The 17,185-nt window shown below is 51.0% G+C and overlaps 2 protein-coding genes across 3 annotated transcripts; both read right to left on the bottom strand.

Moving 5' to 3' along the window:
* Positions 1-1,575: 1,575 nt before the first annotated feature.
* Positions 1,576-12,872, bottom strand: ASPHD2 (aspartate beta-hydroxylase domain containing 2). Its single transcript, XM_002743626.6, is given in 4 exon segments — positions 1,576-3,478; positions 4,006-4,119; positions 11,938-12,753; positions 12,756-12,872. Coding segments are annotated over 4 exon segments (1,107 nt in total). The 5' UTR covers positions 12,823-12,872; the 3' UTR covers positions 1,576-3,368.
* A 5-nt stretch (positions 12,873-12,877) lies between these two features.
* Positions 12,878-17,185, bottom strand: LOC118151423 (uncharacterized). 2 transcript variants are annotated; one of them, XM_035291087.3, is made up of 2 exons: positions 16,648-17,185; positions 12,878-13,014 (listed from the first exon to the last, which is right to left on the bottom strand). In XM_035291087.3, exons 1-2 carry the CDS (start codon positions 17,094-17,096, stop codon positions 12,990-12,992), a joined length of 474 nt encoding a protein of 157 aa, XP_035146978.2. In that variant the 5' UTR covers positions 17,097-17,185; the 3' UTR covers positions 12,878-12,989. The 2 variants fall into 2 exon arrangements, with proteins under 2 accessions (XP_035146978.2, XP_078193150.1); XM_078337024.1 differs by having other exon boundaries at positions 12,904-13,045.

Below are 17,185 nucleotides of genomic sequence, written 5' to 3'. Positions count from 1 at the left end.
CCTCAGCCCGAGCCTCACTTTAGAATCATGACCGGAAATAAGTTTAAAACAAAGACCCACACCTGGACCCCACTCCCAGAACAAAGAAAAAAGATGCTTTGGGAGGGGGTGTGGGCACTGGGATTTCCCACAAGTTCCCAGGTGACTGCATCATGCAGCTGAATGCGAGGACCAGCACACCAGGCTCACTCCTCCTCTCCCCCATAGAATGCTACGGGGCACTCAGTGTTACCAGTTTAGTCGCTGTCACCAAGGACAGAACCCAGACAATCCGGTGGACCCCAGGGGGCTGATGAGCAGGTGCCTGGGAGAAAGCATTTGGGATCGGAAGACCTGGGGTGTGACCTTGTATAGTGACTGGTCTGGCCTTGAGTACACAGGAACAGAGAGAGCCTGAGGCCAATCCAGGCTGTCTCGGGTGGAAGGCAGGGTTCCCGTTTGCAGCCGGCTGGCTCCCCTTTCTCACCTTGAGCCTCCAGAGCTACAACATGTAAATTAGCTTAGCAGTTGCCTAGTTGGCAATGCACACTTGAGGAGGGTGAGAAACATCGCGATCCCAGGCGAGTGGCGCTCTTTTCCGCTCACCCTGGTAGCCCAGCCAGGACTGCTGGCTGGAACCCCGTCTGCAGGCAAAAACACCCGGCAGCCCGGCTGCTCCCGGGGCTCCTGGCTGGGAGACACCCCATCTCCCTCTCTTCTAAATTGGGGGGCAAATGAAAAATGTAGCTACCGAGGGACACGCTTCTTCCTCTGTGATTAGACTCAGGCAGTTGAAATGAGCCACTGGCTTCTCTGGCAACACCCACTGCTGCCCCGATGTATTTCCCATCTCTTCCCTTCCTCTTCCACTGTTTCTGTAATCCGCTGTGGCAGAAAGGGAAACAACATTGTTGAGTACCCTTTATACGCCAGGGACTGCACGTACCCACAGAGGGGAAACTGAGGCTGTGAGAGGCTAAGGGACTTGCCGAAAGTCACGAGGGTGCAAACTCTTGGCATGGAGTCCTGAATCCTCAGCTTCTCTGAAGCCAGAGTCCTTGTTCTTTGCCCAGTTTGACATCTGTTGCTCCCTGACATACCCTAGATTGCTCTTGTTCCCTCACCCCACTGGTCCTATTACTTTGGGACATTTTGCTTCGTTCACTATCCGCAATCAATTCTGGTGACCCACCTGTCTCTGTGACACGACTCAAAACACAAGAGCCTCCAAGTCACTGCCTGCTTCTGCCTGCCAAGTCTTTTTCCTTTTTTCTGGACAGGGTCTTGCCCTGTCGTCTTGGCTGGAGTGCACTGACGCGATCTCAGCTCACTGCAGCCCCCACCTCCCAGGTTCAAGTGAGCCTCCCACCTGAGCCTCTCAAGTAGCTGGGACTACAGGTGTGCACCATCATGCTCAGCTAGTTTTTTGTTTTGTGGTAGAGACAACGTTTCACTGTATTGCTGAGGCTGGTCTCAGACTCCTGGGCTCAAACGATCGTCCCACCTTAGCTCCCCAAAGTGCTAGGTTCACAGGTGTGAGCCACCAAGCCTGGCCTCAGTCTTCCTACAACAGACAACCTCACCACTTCACTCCAGTTTTCAGCAAGATCCTTTATTTATCTTCCGTTCCCCAACCACGTCACATGAATACAGGTAGCCAGGTACCTGCGCGTGCTGTCGGTTTTGTGAACGCGGAGCAGAGCAGTCAGGATGTGTGGAAATCATGCACCTCAGTGATTCTTTAACAAGATACTTAGTGAGTAAAAAGACTTCAGGTGTGTTTGAAATGTCTGCCTTTTCCCGCATTCTCATCGCTGACAAGTATCTGTGTAGACATTCCACTCAAATACAGACATGTCCTCTGCACACTTGCCGGGAACTGCCCAGTGAATTTCAGATCGTGTTTTCTTTGGACAGCTGTACCTCTTAGAAGCTGCTGGTTTCCATTTGGATCTAAACACTGGACCTGCACCTGCGACCAGCTTTATATTCCAAACCACTTCTCAGCTTTATAAATCTGACACCACCCATAATACATTATTCAGAAAAGACATCTCTAGTGTGGCTGGCTGGCTATGCTTTCACACGTCAGCTAACACAGGCTATTTCTAGACTGAGTGCCTCAAACTGGTCTCCTGGGACCTTTTCCTTTGGGAAGAGATCTGCGTGTTCTTCACAGGAGACCAGAAAGCCAGTAGGGTGACCACGGGTCCTGGTCTTCGGCTTCTTCCCTGGGCTCAAGCCGTCTTTACTAACACACTGGCTTGGATCCCCGTCACAGTGCACACCTCTGTGCCGTGACAAAGACACAGGGCCAATCCTTCCACTATCTCCGAGTCTAGTGTTTGAACATTTATATACAGACAAATAAATGAAAAAAAAAAAAAAATCAGAGGCGACAGAACGCCAAAGCAAAACAGAAACTTTGGTCAGATCTATTATTCCAGTTTTGCCAGAGCAAGGCTTTCCCGGATGGTCACTGCGTGAGCTCGGGCTTATCCTACTCTAGCTCCTGTCAGCCAACCTGGCGGTCTGAAGGTGCATCACCGTGGACTCAAAAACAGCTACAACTGGGAACTTTCCAGGCCCAGTTTGGCAGTAGGGTTTCTGTAGGCAGTGAGGTAAGCGGATCACATGTTCCGTGGCTGATCTGTGTGAGCCGCAGCTTGGCGCTGAGGGACACCAGCTTCAGCTTTGCGGGAAAGCCACGTTTAAAGAGTCCCACTGGCCGAATGCTTTTGCCTTCAGGGACCTGATAAGGTTTAGGGTGAGGTGAGCAATGGTGACGGTATCCCTGGGCCTGGACACTGTGCGCCACCCTGACTGTGTCTGGCAGCCTCTTCACCCAGCTACTGAAGCTGGTCGGGTGCGGGAGTCACAGACTCTCCCACTGTCCTCAGGTGGCTGAACGGTCCCCTGTGTGGAAGCCTCAGAGGCCAAGTTCTCCAGCTCCCTGGTTTGCAGTTTTCAGTTGAGTTTTTTTTAAGATGACCACAAGAAATTGTACATTATTACATTCAGACAAATAACCATTTAGTTGCTCTATTTCAGAGCACTGAGAAAACCAAGTAGTAGCATAAGACAACCTACAAGGCCACTAAGTCTCTGGTCACAGAATCAAATGAATGCGCTATTAGGCCAGAAAGGAATCTCTGAAGCAAATGATTGGAAGGAAAAAAAAAATCTAAGGAAGTACAAGCTGAAAAGTTTCCATTTACAATAACCAAAGGAAAGAGAGACCCGACATGATATAGAATCCCAATTCAGAGCTTTCCGCTGAGGCAGGTTTCCAAGCCTGGAATCCTAACACAGGTGGAGGCTGGATGTGACCACAGTCTGCCCAGGCCCCGCCTCGGCCCCTCTCGCTGACTCCAGCACGGGAAATAGTCTCATCGTCCCGGAGCAAAGATGAAATCGAGGGCCTGCCTTTCGGCCGCTGCGACGTTTGGATGCCACAAATCCACCATGAAAACCACTCTCGGGCCATCCTCTGCTGAACCTGGGGGGAAGGAGGGGTGAGAGGAGAGGTTCAAACCACCCTGGAGCCAGGACCCAGGATCCAGGCAGGGCTGGACCCTACATGCTCAGCTTTGGGGCAGGGATGCATCCTGTTCCTCAGCTCGGATCAGACCACCTCCTCTCTGATTGAGAAGAGACACATGACTTCATGGGCTTCTGAGCAGGGTGGACAAAAGGAAATGGGGAGATGGAGGGATCTTTAAACAGGACTTTTTAGGGCAGTGAAACTATTCTGTATGATGCTGTCATGGGAGGCCCGTGTCATTATGCATTTGTCAAAATCCGTAAAATGGACAACACCAAGAGTGAACCTTAATGTCAATTATGAACTTTAGGTAATAATAATGCATGAATACTGTACGTGTGTGTATGTGTTATGGGGTGATATGAAGGTGGCTGCTTGGTACTTTCTGCTCAATTTTTCTGGAAATCTGAAACTTCTCTAAGAAACAAAGTCTATTCATTGGAAAACAAAACAAAAAGGAAATGGGAAAGGCAGCCACCCACCTTCATGGAACGCAGCATGCAGGAAAGAGTCGTCAAAGAGAAGGCAGCGCCCTTCTGCCCAGCACTGGGGCTCTCCCCCCACCACCAGCTCACAGCCATTTGGAGTTTTCAGACCTTGTAGGAAAACCAGAGAAAGGAGAGTGAAGGCAGGCACAAATTGCTTTTGGCTTCCAAAGCACCTGACCTGCCTCACTCCTCTGGAGCCCGGGCTGTGCTCTGAATGCCTCTGTCCCTGCAAAATTCCTGTGCTGAAAGCTGACCCCTGAGGTGATGGTGTTAGGAGGTTTGGGAAGCGATCAGATCATGAAGGCAGGGTCTTCATAAATGGGAGTAGCACCCTTATAAGATATATCTGGCCAGGCATGGTGGCTCACGCCTGTAATCCCAGCACTTTGGGAGGCTGAGGCAGGTAGATCATGAGTTCAAGACCAGCCTGGCCAAGATGGTGAAACCCTGCCTCTACTAAAAATACAAAAATTAGCCAGCCATGTTGGCACACTCCTGTAATTTCAGCTACTCAGGAGGCTGAGGCAGGGAACTGCTTGCACCCGGGAGGTGGAGGTTGTAGTGAGCCGAGATGGTGCCACTGCACTCCAGCCTGGGTGACAGAGTCAGTCTATGTTTGGAAAAAAAAAAAAAAAAGACAAGCCCAAGGAAGCTTCTTTATCTCCCCCCCGCCTTTTTTTTTTTTTTTTGAGATGGAGTCTCGTACTGTTGCCCAGGCTTGGAGTATAGTGGCACAATCTTGGCTCATTGCAACCTCCACCTCCCAGGTTCAAGTGACTCTCCTGCCTCAGCCTGTGGAGTAGCTGGGAGGCACTGGAGTAGCTTACCTGCCACCTCAGATGCCCTGGCTAATTTTTGTATTTTTAATAGAGATGGGGTTTCACCATGTTGGCCAGGCTTGTCTTGAACTCCTGACCTCAAGTGATCTGCTTGCCTTGGCCTCCCAAAGTGATAAGATTACAGGTGTGAGCCAATGCACCTGTCCTGACATCTTTTTTTTTTTTTTTTTTTTTTTTTTTTTAGATACAAGGTCTTATTTTGTTGCCCAGGCTGAAATGCAGTGGCTCCACCATAGTTCACTGCAGCCTCAATCTTCTGGGCTCTAGAGAACCTCCAGCCTCAGCCTCTTGAGTAGCTGGGACTATGAGTATGCACCATCATGCCCAGCTAATTAAAAAAATTTTTTTGTAAAGATGGGGTCTTGCTATGTTGTCCAGGCTGGTCTCAAACTCCTGGCCTCAAGCTATCCTCCCACCTTGGCCTCCCAAAATGTTGGGATTAGAAGCACGAGCCACTGCGCCTGGCCACCTCCTTCCACTATGTGAAGGTGCAGTGAGAAGGTGTCATTTATGAAGCAGAAGCAGGCCCTCACCAGACACCAAATCTGCTGGCACCTTGATCTTAATCTTCCAGCCTCAGAACGGTGAGTTCCACATTCCTGTTGTTTATAAGCCACCACCGAGATCCTCACTGCATTCTTGGCAAAAATTCATTCCTTCATTGGCTTCCTCTATTCTGGGTCATGGATTCCTTTGTTGAAAGTCAAATATCAACATTTGCGCTACACTTTGGAGACTCCTGAAGCCCAACCAGGGGATCTTCAGAAATCAAGGGAGGTTGGATTTAGAACCCTGCCTTGCCCAGTAACTGTGTTCACTGTAGTCTTACCTCGAGGACTATCTCAGTTGCGATTAAAGACACAAAGGCTCACACAGTGTTCTCCTCTTTGGGTTCTAGCCTTTTAATCCATTTTGAGGCTGGAGTCTTGCTCTTCATCTGGCCTCATTCTGGGAAACTGGAGGACACTCATAAGGGCATACCTGAGCTTCCAGAGGAAACAGACTGGCACCTTAAGAAGCTGTATGCTCAGCTGGGCGCAGTGGCTCACATCTATAATCCCAGCACTTTGGGAGGCTGAGCTCAGGGGCAGGCAGATTGTGTGAGGCCAGGAGTTTGAGACCAGCCTGGCCAACATGATGAAACCCTGTCTCTACTAATAATACAAAAATTAGCCAGGCGTGGTGGTGCACGTCTGTAATCCCAGCTACTTGGGAGGCTGAGGCACTAGGATTGCTTGAACCCAGGAGGCGGAGGTTGCAGTGAGCCGAGATTGTGCCACTGCACTCCAGCCTGGATGAATCGCACTACTGCACTCCAGGCTGGGCAACAGAGTGAGATCTGTCTCAAAACAAAAATAAAACAAAAGAAAACTGTGTGCTTCAAAGGCCAGTGGGCTCTGACTGGAACACTGCCATGGCTGAGCTTCAGTCTCCCTTTCCAATCCAAGGGTCTGCAGAAACACTTGTTCCCCATCACTACCTTGATGTTCATAAAAGAAGGGGCCACTGTGGCTGTCTAATGATTTCAGGAGGGGTCGGATCAGCCCAACAGCCCTCAGGAAGTCCGCCCCAGCGGAAAGCAGAGTCCTGAAGAGGAGCTGGGATGGGTGGTGGTCTTATCTGTCTTCAGTGACTTACTGTGACACGGTGACCCTGAGCTTGTTGGCATTCCCCTCTCATTTAATGTCCTTTAGCATAGAAATGAAATAGCTTTTGTTCCAGCAGCCAGAGTATTTTAATGTATTCTTTGAACCAGAAATAATGGTTCCAGGAATTACGTACAGAGTAATAATTCAAATAAAGAGGCCACATGGAGGAGAGAGAAGGACGGAGGACTTGGGGACAGATGACTGGTTCTGACCCTTATGTGCTGTGTGAATTTGGGCAAGTTACTCAGCCTCTCTGAGCCATAGCCTCCTCCTCTGTAAAGAGGGGACATTAGCAGATTGAACCTTCCGTGGCTGCTATGGGACTTTTATCCTTGTTACCAGTAACTGAAGGCCTACTGTGTCTTCCTACTCAGCTTTGTGCTACATGAACACTTTACAGGCATCACTTCACCCACTTTCCAGATGGGGTAACTGAGAAGCTAAATGACCTGCTAAAAAGTTACCATTTAGCATTGCTGAGTCTGCCTGGCTCCAAAGAGCAAGGTTAATAAAACTGGACACGATGATATAAATGCTAGCTGTTCTATGACTAACGGGGGAATTAAAATGATTGTGCATTTTTCAATTTTTCTTTTTCTTTCTTTCTTTTTTTTTTGAGATGAAGTCTCACTCTGTTGGCCATGCTGGAGTGGAGTGGCATGATCTCGGCTCACTGCAGCCTCCGCCTGTAGGGTTCAAGCGATTCTCCTGCCTCAGCCTCTCAAGTAGCTGGGATTACAGGTGGGCACCACCGTGTCAGGCTAATTTTTGTATTTTTAGTAGAGATGGGGTTTCGCCATGTTGGCCAAGCTGGTCTCGAACTTCTGGGCTCAAGAGATCCACCTCCCTCTGCCTCCCAAAGTGCTGGGATTACAGGCGTGAGCCACTGTGCTTGGCATGACTGCTGATTTTCTTGTAGTTAATATGTGTGATGGTTAATACTAAGTGTCAACTTGATTGGATTGAGAGATACAAAGTATTAATCCTGGGTTTGTCTATGTGGGTGTTGCCAAAAGAGAGTAACATTTGAGTCAGTGGGCTGGGGAAGGCAGATCCACCCATAATCTGGTAGGCACAATCTAATCAGCTTCCAGCAAATAGGAAGCAGGCAGGGAAACATACACAGGCAAGACTGGCCCAGCCTCCCAGCCTACATCTTTCTCCAGGGCCAGATGCTTCCTGCCGCTTCCTGCCTTCATATGTCGGACTCCAAGTTCTTCAGTTTTGGGAGTCGGACTGGCTCTCCTTGCTCCTCAGCCTATTGTGGAAACTTGTGATCATGTAAGTTAATACTTAATAAGCTCCCCTTTATCTATATATGTCTCCTATTAGTTCTGTCCCTCTAAGAGAACCCAAATATAATACATTCCAACTCTCAATAGTACAATTCATTACGTCAGCTGAGACTGCCCATCCTGACAGGTACCATGATTTCCCACTCTGGTGAAGTGGTTGTAAAGGCGCTGGCTCAGATGGAGGGCCCCACAGAGAACGTTTCCTTTTGTATGTGCCCCTACTGGCTGGTTCAGATGGTGAAGGCCTTTAGGAATGAGCAATTCTCTGCAGGGACAGCCACCCAAGGGTTTCAGAAAGAAGCTCCCCTTTCTCTGGGCCACTAAATGATTCATGGTGTGACAGAAAAATGGCCTGGCCTGCTGGCTTGACACCCCCCTGCTTTTCATTCTCCGCCTCCCCTTCATTCTGTTCCTGCCCCCATTCCTGCCTGTTGCCCACAGACTGGTTTAGTTGGCAGAAGGACTCAATTCTTCCCTAAACAGATCATTCCAGTGGCTCTTGGGGACAGTGACAGGCCCATACATGGCCTCAATTAGTCCCATGCGCTCCTCTATGCCTCAAGGTTTGCTGCTCTGTCCCTACTGAGCCCTGAAGGAGGCAGGAGGAGGGTAGAGAAAGTGCTCTGTCCACTGGCAACCAGACACTCAGGGTGGGTAAGGGGAACATGAGCTGATCCACTGTTACCACCCAGGTAGACCACCTAGAAATCTGATGACATGCAGAAAAGAAACACAAGAGTCTAATTGTGCTGCTTTAGCTGGAGTTTGCTGAAGATACTCATGCATTTTCATGGAGTATCTCTGCCTCCCTGGTAACATCTGCCTGGTGAGTTTCAGATGAGTTTCAGAGGTGCTTTTCTGTAAATTTGCAGCAATGCAGTTCGAATAGCCCAGCATTGTGTATGATGCAGAGTGAGGGGTGGGCCTGAAGCTGTGCTGTGGTCCCTATGAAGTCGGGACTAGGTGATGCCGCCTCTAGAAGTAGCTCACCGCAGGGCTCAGCAAATATGTCTCGAACAAATGGGCTGTGTTCATGAGGAACAGTGGTTGGGACTTCAGCGGTCCACAGGGACAACTCTATCAGTCACAGCTCAGGTAGAAGGCAGAGTAGGAGAAAGCGCTGGCATTTCAAGAGCACAGTTCTGGAACTGCAGCTGCCTCTACCTCCAGCCAGGTAACCAGCAGAGGCGTGGCCACCAGTTACACACCGGGCTTATCCTGCTTCTGACCTCATTCTCTGTCAACATGCAAGGTCATGTAAATCTGACACACCTTTGTTTCCTTCTTGGGTGAATATTAATGTGGGCGTGACAGGGTAAAGAAGGAAATGCTGGGAAAAGCCAACCAGGGAGCTCACCCTGGCTGTGGAGAACAAGCCACACCACAGAGGGACGTCTTCCAAGAAGGTTTCCTGCCATCTAGGGGAATATGGAGGGCCTACTTTTTCTGGTAGCTCCCTAGCTGGGCTGAGAACGGAATGACAGGCCACAGACCACAGTGTGGGCATGTTTTATACACACACACCCCTCATGCATGCATATCATACAGATGAACAACAGGACTTAATCTACAGGAAGCAAGCCCCAGATTTTCCTTGCTACCATCGCTTCCTACTCAACACACCTGTTTGGAATTCTACCACATCAGTTCTCAAATGCCCTTCCCTGCATGTCATTCTGAAGCTTTAAAACAATACATAAAGGCAAACCTTTCAAAAGAAGAGCATCCCTCTCCATTGCCCACAGCCTCCATTTCCAAGCCTCACATCAAGGCCCTCTGAGGTTTGCTCCCACTTGACCTGCCTAACCTCAGCTTACACTACTGGCCTCCCCAGCAAGCCTAGACCTGGCTTCCGCAAGCCCCAGCAGAAGACACTGCTCCCTCGTTCCACCCTGGTGGTGCCTGATTTCTATGTGGGGACCCTCCGGCATCATACCCACCTCCCCAGGGCACCCTGTCTGCAGCCGAGTGAGGCTTGGGGCCTCCCACAGCAGTTTTGCTAATGACTATCACTTAGATTAGCTTACTGTCCACTTAGATGATCATCCTGTCACTTAGATTAGCTCACTGTCCACTGCCCTCTACCTACCAAGCATTTTACACATGTTACTTCCCACTCCTCAAAATAGCCCACAAATGGGAATCGTTATCTCTGTTTTAGAGAGGAGAAGAGGGAGGCTCAAGAAGGTTCAGAGCCCTGCCCAAGGTCACTCAGTACACGGGGCGAAGCCAGGACCTGAGTCCAGATCTGTTTGCTTCCAAAGTCTGTTCATTTCCCACTGTTTCCTGGGGGCAGGAACCATGTCTTAGGTATTGGTTTTCACATGGTCCAACACCATCCTTGATAACAGCTACTAGCTCCCATTCATCAAATGCCATCACGTGTCAGGCACCCTGCCAAGTGGCCATGTAAGATGCCACTTATTTAATTCCCTGGGACCTAAGTACCATCTCCCCATTTTACAGATGAAGAACTGAGGCAGAGAGAGACTCAGGGACCTGCTCGAAGTCTCACGGCTGACCAGGAATTCAGGCCACCTCCCTCTGAGCCTCCAGTCGGTCCTGCTTTTACTCTGGAAGTTCCTACCGTGTCAATTGCTCAAATTCAGTTATATTTCTTTCTTCGTCTTCTTTTAATGCAGTGACATCCTCTATCCAAACCACACCGACAGCAGGAGAAGCAGAGCTGCCGAGGGTGAAGAGGGCTCGGGGCCCCAGCTCAAGCTCCTTCCCAGGCAGCCCCGAGGCTCCTCTGCAGAACATGGTTATGAAACTGCTGCTCCAACCCAGGCACCAGGTTCCTCCTGCTGTTATTCCTTCCTCCCTTCTGAAGCTGAGGCAGCATTGGGAACTTCCTAAAGCTGGACGCTGCCGAGGCTATCTCTGCACCCTCTAGTCTGGGATGCTAACCAGTGATGCCACCAACTCAGAGACCAGCTTTTTATTGCCACACACCAGGAATAAGGCATTCTGGGGAACTATCTCCATGACCAAGTTTTTTCGTTTGTTTGTTTTTTAAGACAGGGACTCACTCTGTTGCCCAGGTTGAAGTGCAGTGGTAAGATCTCAACTCACTGCAACCTCCGCCTCCCGGGTTCAAGTGATTCTCTTGCCTCAGCCTCCCAAGGAGCTGAAATTACAGGCATGAGCCACCACACCTGGCTAATTTTTATATTTTTAGTAGAGACCAGGTTTCACCATATTGGTGACGTGGGTCTTGAACTCCTAACCTTGTGATCTGCTTGCCTCAGTCTCCCAAAGTGCTGGGATTACAGGCGTGAGCCACCGCGCCCAGCCCCAAGTTGTTTTAAGCCTGCTTTTATTGAATACTGGCTCTATTTTAGGCTCTGTGTGCATACATACTTTACAATACACGTTATCCGATTCAATCCTCAGGATAACTCTTTGGGGGAAGAGCTTTTTACCTCTCCTTCCCAAATGATGAAACTGAGGCTCAGAGAGGTGAAGTGACTTGCCTAAAGTAGCACAGCTCATGGTGGGTCCAAGATGCAAACAAACAAAGGCAGTCTAACTCCAGTCTTCGTTTGCAAAACCACTACCACGCACACAGTACACATACGACCAATTTTCTCAGAATCGGAGTAAAACAAGCTTAGCACCAAGGATCATTTCATCCTTGATGACTGCAAAGGCACTTAAATGTCTTCCCCAGCCTCCTGGACATCATTACCAACCTGGGTAATCATTTTAACAAGTCTTTGGCTCTAGAACGACACTGTCCCATACTGTAGCCACTAGCCGTATGTGTCACTGCTATTTAAATTAGCAATTTAGTTCCTCAGTTACAGGAACCACGTTTCAAGCACTTAATTAGTCACACGTGTCTAGTGGCTGCCATGTTGGACAATGACGATGGAGAATATTTCGGTCACTGCAGAAAGTTCTTTGCACAGAGCTGCTGTCAGAAATTAGGTTTGCAGTGATCACAAGATTTCTTTTTGACTCAATCTCTGCTGTCAAAATTGTTTACATGCAATTCATCAGTTTTTGCTAAAAGTGCAGCGAAGGATGTGAAAAGGCACAATTCTGGCCATTGGCGTTTTCGCGATGTTTTGACTCCCGTGAGTGAGGGGCTGAACTCACAGATATGCATGCCCGGAGACCCCCGTCCCTGCAACATACCTAAATGGCATCGGATGCGGATGTTGGTGGGTCCATAGTGCTCCGTTATCACGGTCCCAGGGCTCAGCACAGAGATGCACGCGTTCCCAAAAACATTGTTCCCAATACAGGTCCGAAGGCTTCCCAGCAAGCGGTACGTCCGTGGGCACTTCCTGCAGTTCCTGGGAACACAAACGCCCTGATTGACCAAGTAAAAGGTGAACCACTCCCCGCTGGGGGTGCTGTTCATTTTCCATCCTTGCGGGAGACTGCAGTTTGAGAAAGCTTTGTAGAGGGTCTCAAACTCACACAGGATGGTCTGGAAGTTCCGTTCCAGCACTTCCACGTCGTGTTTCTGTGCGTCCCGGGAGAAATAGGGCGTGGTGGGGAGGTCGGGCAGGAAGAAAACTTCGGGCTTCTGGATGGAGGGCCGGCTGTTGAGGTACCGGCCCTGCTCGCGGATGCCCTTGTGGATGCGGCCCATGCCGGACCAGGAGTAGCGCTTGGCGTACTCCTGCAGGTTGTGGTACAGCTTCTGGTTGAGGCCCTCGTGGTGGGTGCAGCGCACACACTCGGGGGACTGGCAGTACACGTAGCCGTTCTGCAGCCCGTTGGCATCGGCAGCCTGCATGAGGGAGTTGACGGAGACGTAGGGCCGGGGCTGCTCCCTGCCCACGTGATAACAGTACCACACGAACAGGACCAGGAGGCAGGCCACGGTGATGACGGCGGTGGTATCGCAGTCCCGCACTGACTGGATGCCGGTGGCGATGCAGTCCCTCAGGCCATCCAGCGACCAGCTCCAGGCCACCAGCCACGCGAGCGACATCTTGGGGAGTCCTTACTGGGGGTGTGAAGCAAGTTCAGACAATCAGTCCTTGGGGGTCCCAAGGGCGCCCACACCATGCAGGTTAGCGTCGGGGGAAAGGAGTGGCTGGGGCAGGAGGGGGCATGGCGGCCACCGATGCTCAGATCCGGCCAGGGGTGTCATTGATGAACGACGAGGTCAGCTGTGCCCACCACTCCACTTCTGGCAAAAGTCACTGCAGTGGGTTTGAAGAGGCTGGTTTTTGTCACATCATCAAGTGCCGCTGGTCCCTGTGAAAGGATTTTTTTAGAAAGACCAAACCTGGGATGGAAAAAAAAAATCAGCATCAATTTTACACCTGGAAAAGTCCTCAACTGAAATGTAACCTGTTAGGTCATTCTGCAGGATCCTAGGTGGTGGAGGTCACACTTTGCAATCTTGTGTATTCTCTCCCCATTCTACTGTCACCCCCCATTTCCCCAAAAGGCCAGTAGCATTCCATCTGCATCAAGTATTGCTTGTAATTACAGTGGCCCCATCTTTGTACCCTCTGTAGGAGGTGCTATTATCCCCATTTTATGGATGAGAAAACCGAGGCCCAGAGTACTTACATAACTCATGAGAGTTAAACAACCAGGGCTGGCAAACAAACCCTATCTGACTTCAAGGCCCACGTCTATCCGTTTTGCTGCGCTGTTTCATCGTGGGTACGTAACCAATGCTTCTACTCCTGTAATTGTTGGACCTTTTATTCAAAAGAATCCTGGATTCAAAAGCATCTTAAAAATGGCAAAGGGACTTAACAACTGCATATTCTCCATTTCACTTTCTGTTTGCAAGCATTTCTTCATCCTTGTTTCATCCCTGGTGCCCTTCTGACAGAGGCTGGGCTAATACCAAGTTGTAACAGGAAGTGGGCACTCTGGGATCATGCCTGTGGCAGACAAAGGGCATTTTCTGTCTACCCACATGGAGATTACCTACTGGCCTCACCCATGGGGTCATGAAAGGAAAATGAGGGAGGTAGAATTAAAATAAAATCCTGCCAGGCCCTTGCCTCAGTTTCCCAAAGCCAACAGCATCTCCAAAATAGCCAGGAGTACTTTGCTACTTACCTAGTGGGGGGTTAGGGCCAGGGCCTGGGACCCTCACTGTCCTAATATCCTAATATGACCAGGGCCTAAATGTCATACTGCCTAAGTCTCTAAAACCCCAGCTGTGTTTCCCAGCATTCTCCAAAACCCTTTGTTCATCCTGCTTCTTCTAATACGATGAGAATGGCCAGGTCTGTGGTTCTACAAGTCTGATACTCAGGGAGCATCATTTAGAATATTCCTTCATACTCTACCCTCTCACTTCTCTCTCAGGAATATGGGAGGGCAGCTTACAAAATGGAAAAGTTGTGCTCTCCCTTTTCCCTGGGGACTAAATGTGGCCTGAAAATTCTTGCAGCATAGCAGAGAAAAGCCCCAACTAGAGATGGGCCCCACAAGTATTCATCCCAACCTTGGGGAGATCACTTCTCCTCAGCCTCAGTTTCTTTATCCGTGAAATGGGTTGAAGCTTATCTCACTTGATGAAGATGCATGATGGTGGACGCACAGTACTCGAGATCACATCACGATGAGCACCCAATATGTGCAGGTGATGGTGAGGATGGATGGCATCCCATAATGTGTAGCCAGCATTCCAAAAGTGGGGCCTGGGAGAAAGGTCTCCCAAGACTCAGAGTTCCAACAGTTAAAGGTAAATCCTGGACACCCTTGTTGCCTCATATGTTAAGTGGTTTTTTGGTCCCCAGACTTGCTAAGCTAAAAATGAAAGGGAAACCTGAGGTGCTCATTAACTGCCTACTTGCTTCTTAGCAGTTTCGGTTGGATAATCACTTGACTATAATGTTTAGTAAGTCAAAAACACACATGCTGAATATTCATGGAAATTTTTTATGTTTCTAGGAAAAATACAAGAGTGGGGAGGTTAGAAGCTAAGGTTCTTTTTTTTTTTTTTTTTTCTTTCTCACACATTTTCAATTTCTTCTCAGATTCAGGAAGAGGAAAAGGCTCTGACTTATGGGGGTTAAGAAACCCCCTCCAGCCCTGTTTCTCTCCTAGTTAGACCATAAACTGGCAGCTGTTACCTCTTTAAGAAAAGGAAGGAAAATCTAGATGCAAGAAGTGTGCTTGCAAGCCACCTCCCAACAGAACCCCAGAGTTCCTGAAATTCAGTGTGAAACAATCATCTATGTGATACCAAGCACTTTTACTAAAAGGATTTCCCCCGTCCCTGAGCTAAATCTCTAACTGGAACTTTTCAACGGGGTCTGTCGGGAGGAAAGGTTTTTCTTAAATGTTCTAAGAGTGAGTGGGTGATAATTTAAAAAGTACCCGTAAAGCATTAGTTCCCATCAGCCCTGCTAATCACTTAAGTTTAAGTCAAGCAAAATGCAGACACAGAAAACAGGGCGGATGATGGAAAAACCTCTCCACGGAACACCTCAGCCCTTACCCAGCCATGAGCCCTCCCTACCGCTGAGCTGTAAGCAAAAGGAAGATGTAAACGATCCTGAACCCCAGCTTTGGACCCTCCTCCCGAGAGTATAAATAGAACTGAGAGCTGAGGTTAGGACTTTTCATAGCTGTCAGTCACTTTTAGCCAAAATATGCCAATAGGCCCCTGCACCTGGAGGTGGATTTACGAGCTCAAAGCTGAACTGTGACAACAAAAGAAATGCTTACATTTGTAGAGTGACTGGCAGTTTATTAAGCACTGCTTCAAACATTGAATCCTCACAGCTAGCCAGTGAACTCCCCATCTCCCCAGTGAAGGGGCGGGGGAGATTCTCCCGCCCCCCCCCCCCCCCACAGCTCCTTGCCCCAGTGACCACAGTAGCTTCCAGCTTCCTTCACGCATCTGTTCATTGTCATCTGTGTTATTTCTGTCCTCATCAGGGATGGGACATCTCACTGCAGCTCTGCACTTCAATCATATGCAACCCCAGATCTTCCAGCTCAGATGGCTCTGGGGGATTGAATACAAATCCATGGCCAGTTGGTAAGCAAGTCCAATATTCTGACACCATGAACACCGGGGAGAGCCGGTCTCAGGCCTGACCGGGTCAACCTAGTGCAGATGTTCATTCCCAGAGGCTGCCCAATGCCAAAAAGTGTCTGCTCACCCTCAGGATGAAGCTAAGTCACCCTGGAAGACCCAGTGAGCAGCACAGCCCTGGGCAAAGTGTGTGATGCATGTCACCCTCTCTACTCAGGAGCCAGAGAGCTGCCCTGGGGCCAGCCCTTGCCAGGCGCAGACCTGGGGACCTTCCCTCCTCCTCTCTTGGCTAGCTTTTCAGCACCCACCTGCCCTGGAGAGTGGGAAAGAGGGGAGGGCTGAAGATGGATTAACACAGATGGTGACCCCCAGGAGGTCAGGGCAGGAGGAGGATGGGACGATAGAAAAGTGGGCGATCAGATCAAGACTGTGGAAGGAGGTTGATGGCGCCTGATAATTCGTGGGACAGGAGAGGAGGGTCACCACGTGAAATATGGGAAGTGGGTGACGCTGAGGGCTGCGGGAGGAGGAGAGGAGGCGGGGAAAGAGGGGTCACAGGGGAGGAGGGAGATGGAGGAAGGGGCCACGACGGGGCAGAGAGGAGGAGGAGGAGAAACAGGAGGTCTAGGGAGGGTGATGCCCGGCTCCGAGGCGGCGGCGCTCAGCACGCACCAGCTCTGGCCTCGGCCGGGCCAGGATGCGGGCGCCCGGGTCCCGGAGCATCCTCGGCGGGGGCGGGGGCGGGGGCGGGGGCGGGGGCGGGGGCAGCACCGGGAAGGGAGGGCCGCGGGCCTGCAGCCGCCCGGCTCCCGCCTCCAACCCCTGCCCGGCCGAGCCGCCCTCCCTCCCCGGCAGCCCCCGGAGACGAAGCTTACCTGAGCCCGGGCGGCTGCCGGGACCCAGGAGACGCCGCCGCCCGAGGGCGCGGATCTGCGGACGCCCCCTGCCCCGCGCCGCGGAGCCGCCGCCCGGCCGCTGCCCAGCCCACGCCGCGGGAGCCCGAGCCCGAGCCCGAGCCCGAACCCGAGCCGCGCCGGTGCCCCCCGCCGGTGCCGACGCCGCGCTGCGCTCCGCGGGGCCGCCGGGACCACAACTCCCACAATGCCGCGCGCGCCGGGTTGCCGGGGGGGCGGGGACTGAGGGCGGGGCCTGCGGGCCGGGGGCGGGGCCTGGGACCACCCCCTGCACCCGGCACCTGCGCTCGCCGTGCGGGATACGACCCTTGGCCGGGTCCGCAGCAGCTCCGGAGGGTCCTGGCACTGCGCCCGGAGACGCAGCGCCCCCCAGCCTGAGGGTTCGCGCAGGCGGCGGCGGGCGTGCTCATTCAGTAAGAAGGGCTCGTGGCGCTTCCTTCGCTCTTTCGTTTCTCGCTCTCTGTCTCTCTTCTCTCTCCCTCTGTCTCTGTTCCTGTCT

This window comes from Callithrix jacchus, chromosome 1 (assembly GCF_049354715.1).
Source record: "Callithrix jacchus isolate 240 chromosome 1, calJac240_pri, whole genome shotgun sequence".
Classification (NCBI taxonomy): domain Eukaryota; kingdom Metazoa; phylum Chordata; class Mammalia; order Primates; family Cebidae; genus Callithrix; species Callithrix jacchus.
The sequence above is the reverse complement of the archived record's forward strand: the minus strand, read 5'-3'. Positions and strand labels throughout refer to the sequence as shown.

Bases quoted from the DNA above. Each gene is read 5' to 3' on its own strand.
- LOC118151423 (XM_078337024.1), bottom strand. From the start codon at position 17,096: ATGAGCACGCCCGCCGCCGCCTGCGCGAACCCTCAGGCTGGGGGGCGC. The intron at 13,046-16,647 runs GTAAGCTTCGTC...TTTCCATCCCAG, and splicing joins CGGCAGCCGCCCGGGCTCAG to GTTTGGTCTTTCTAAAAAAA.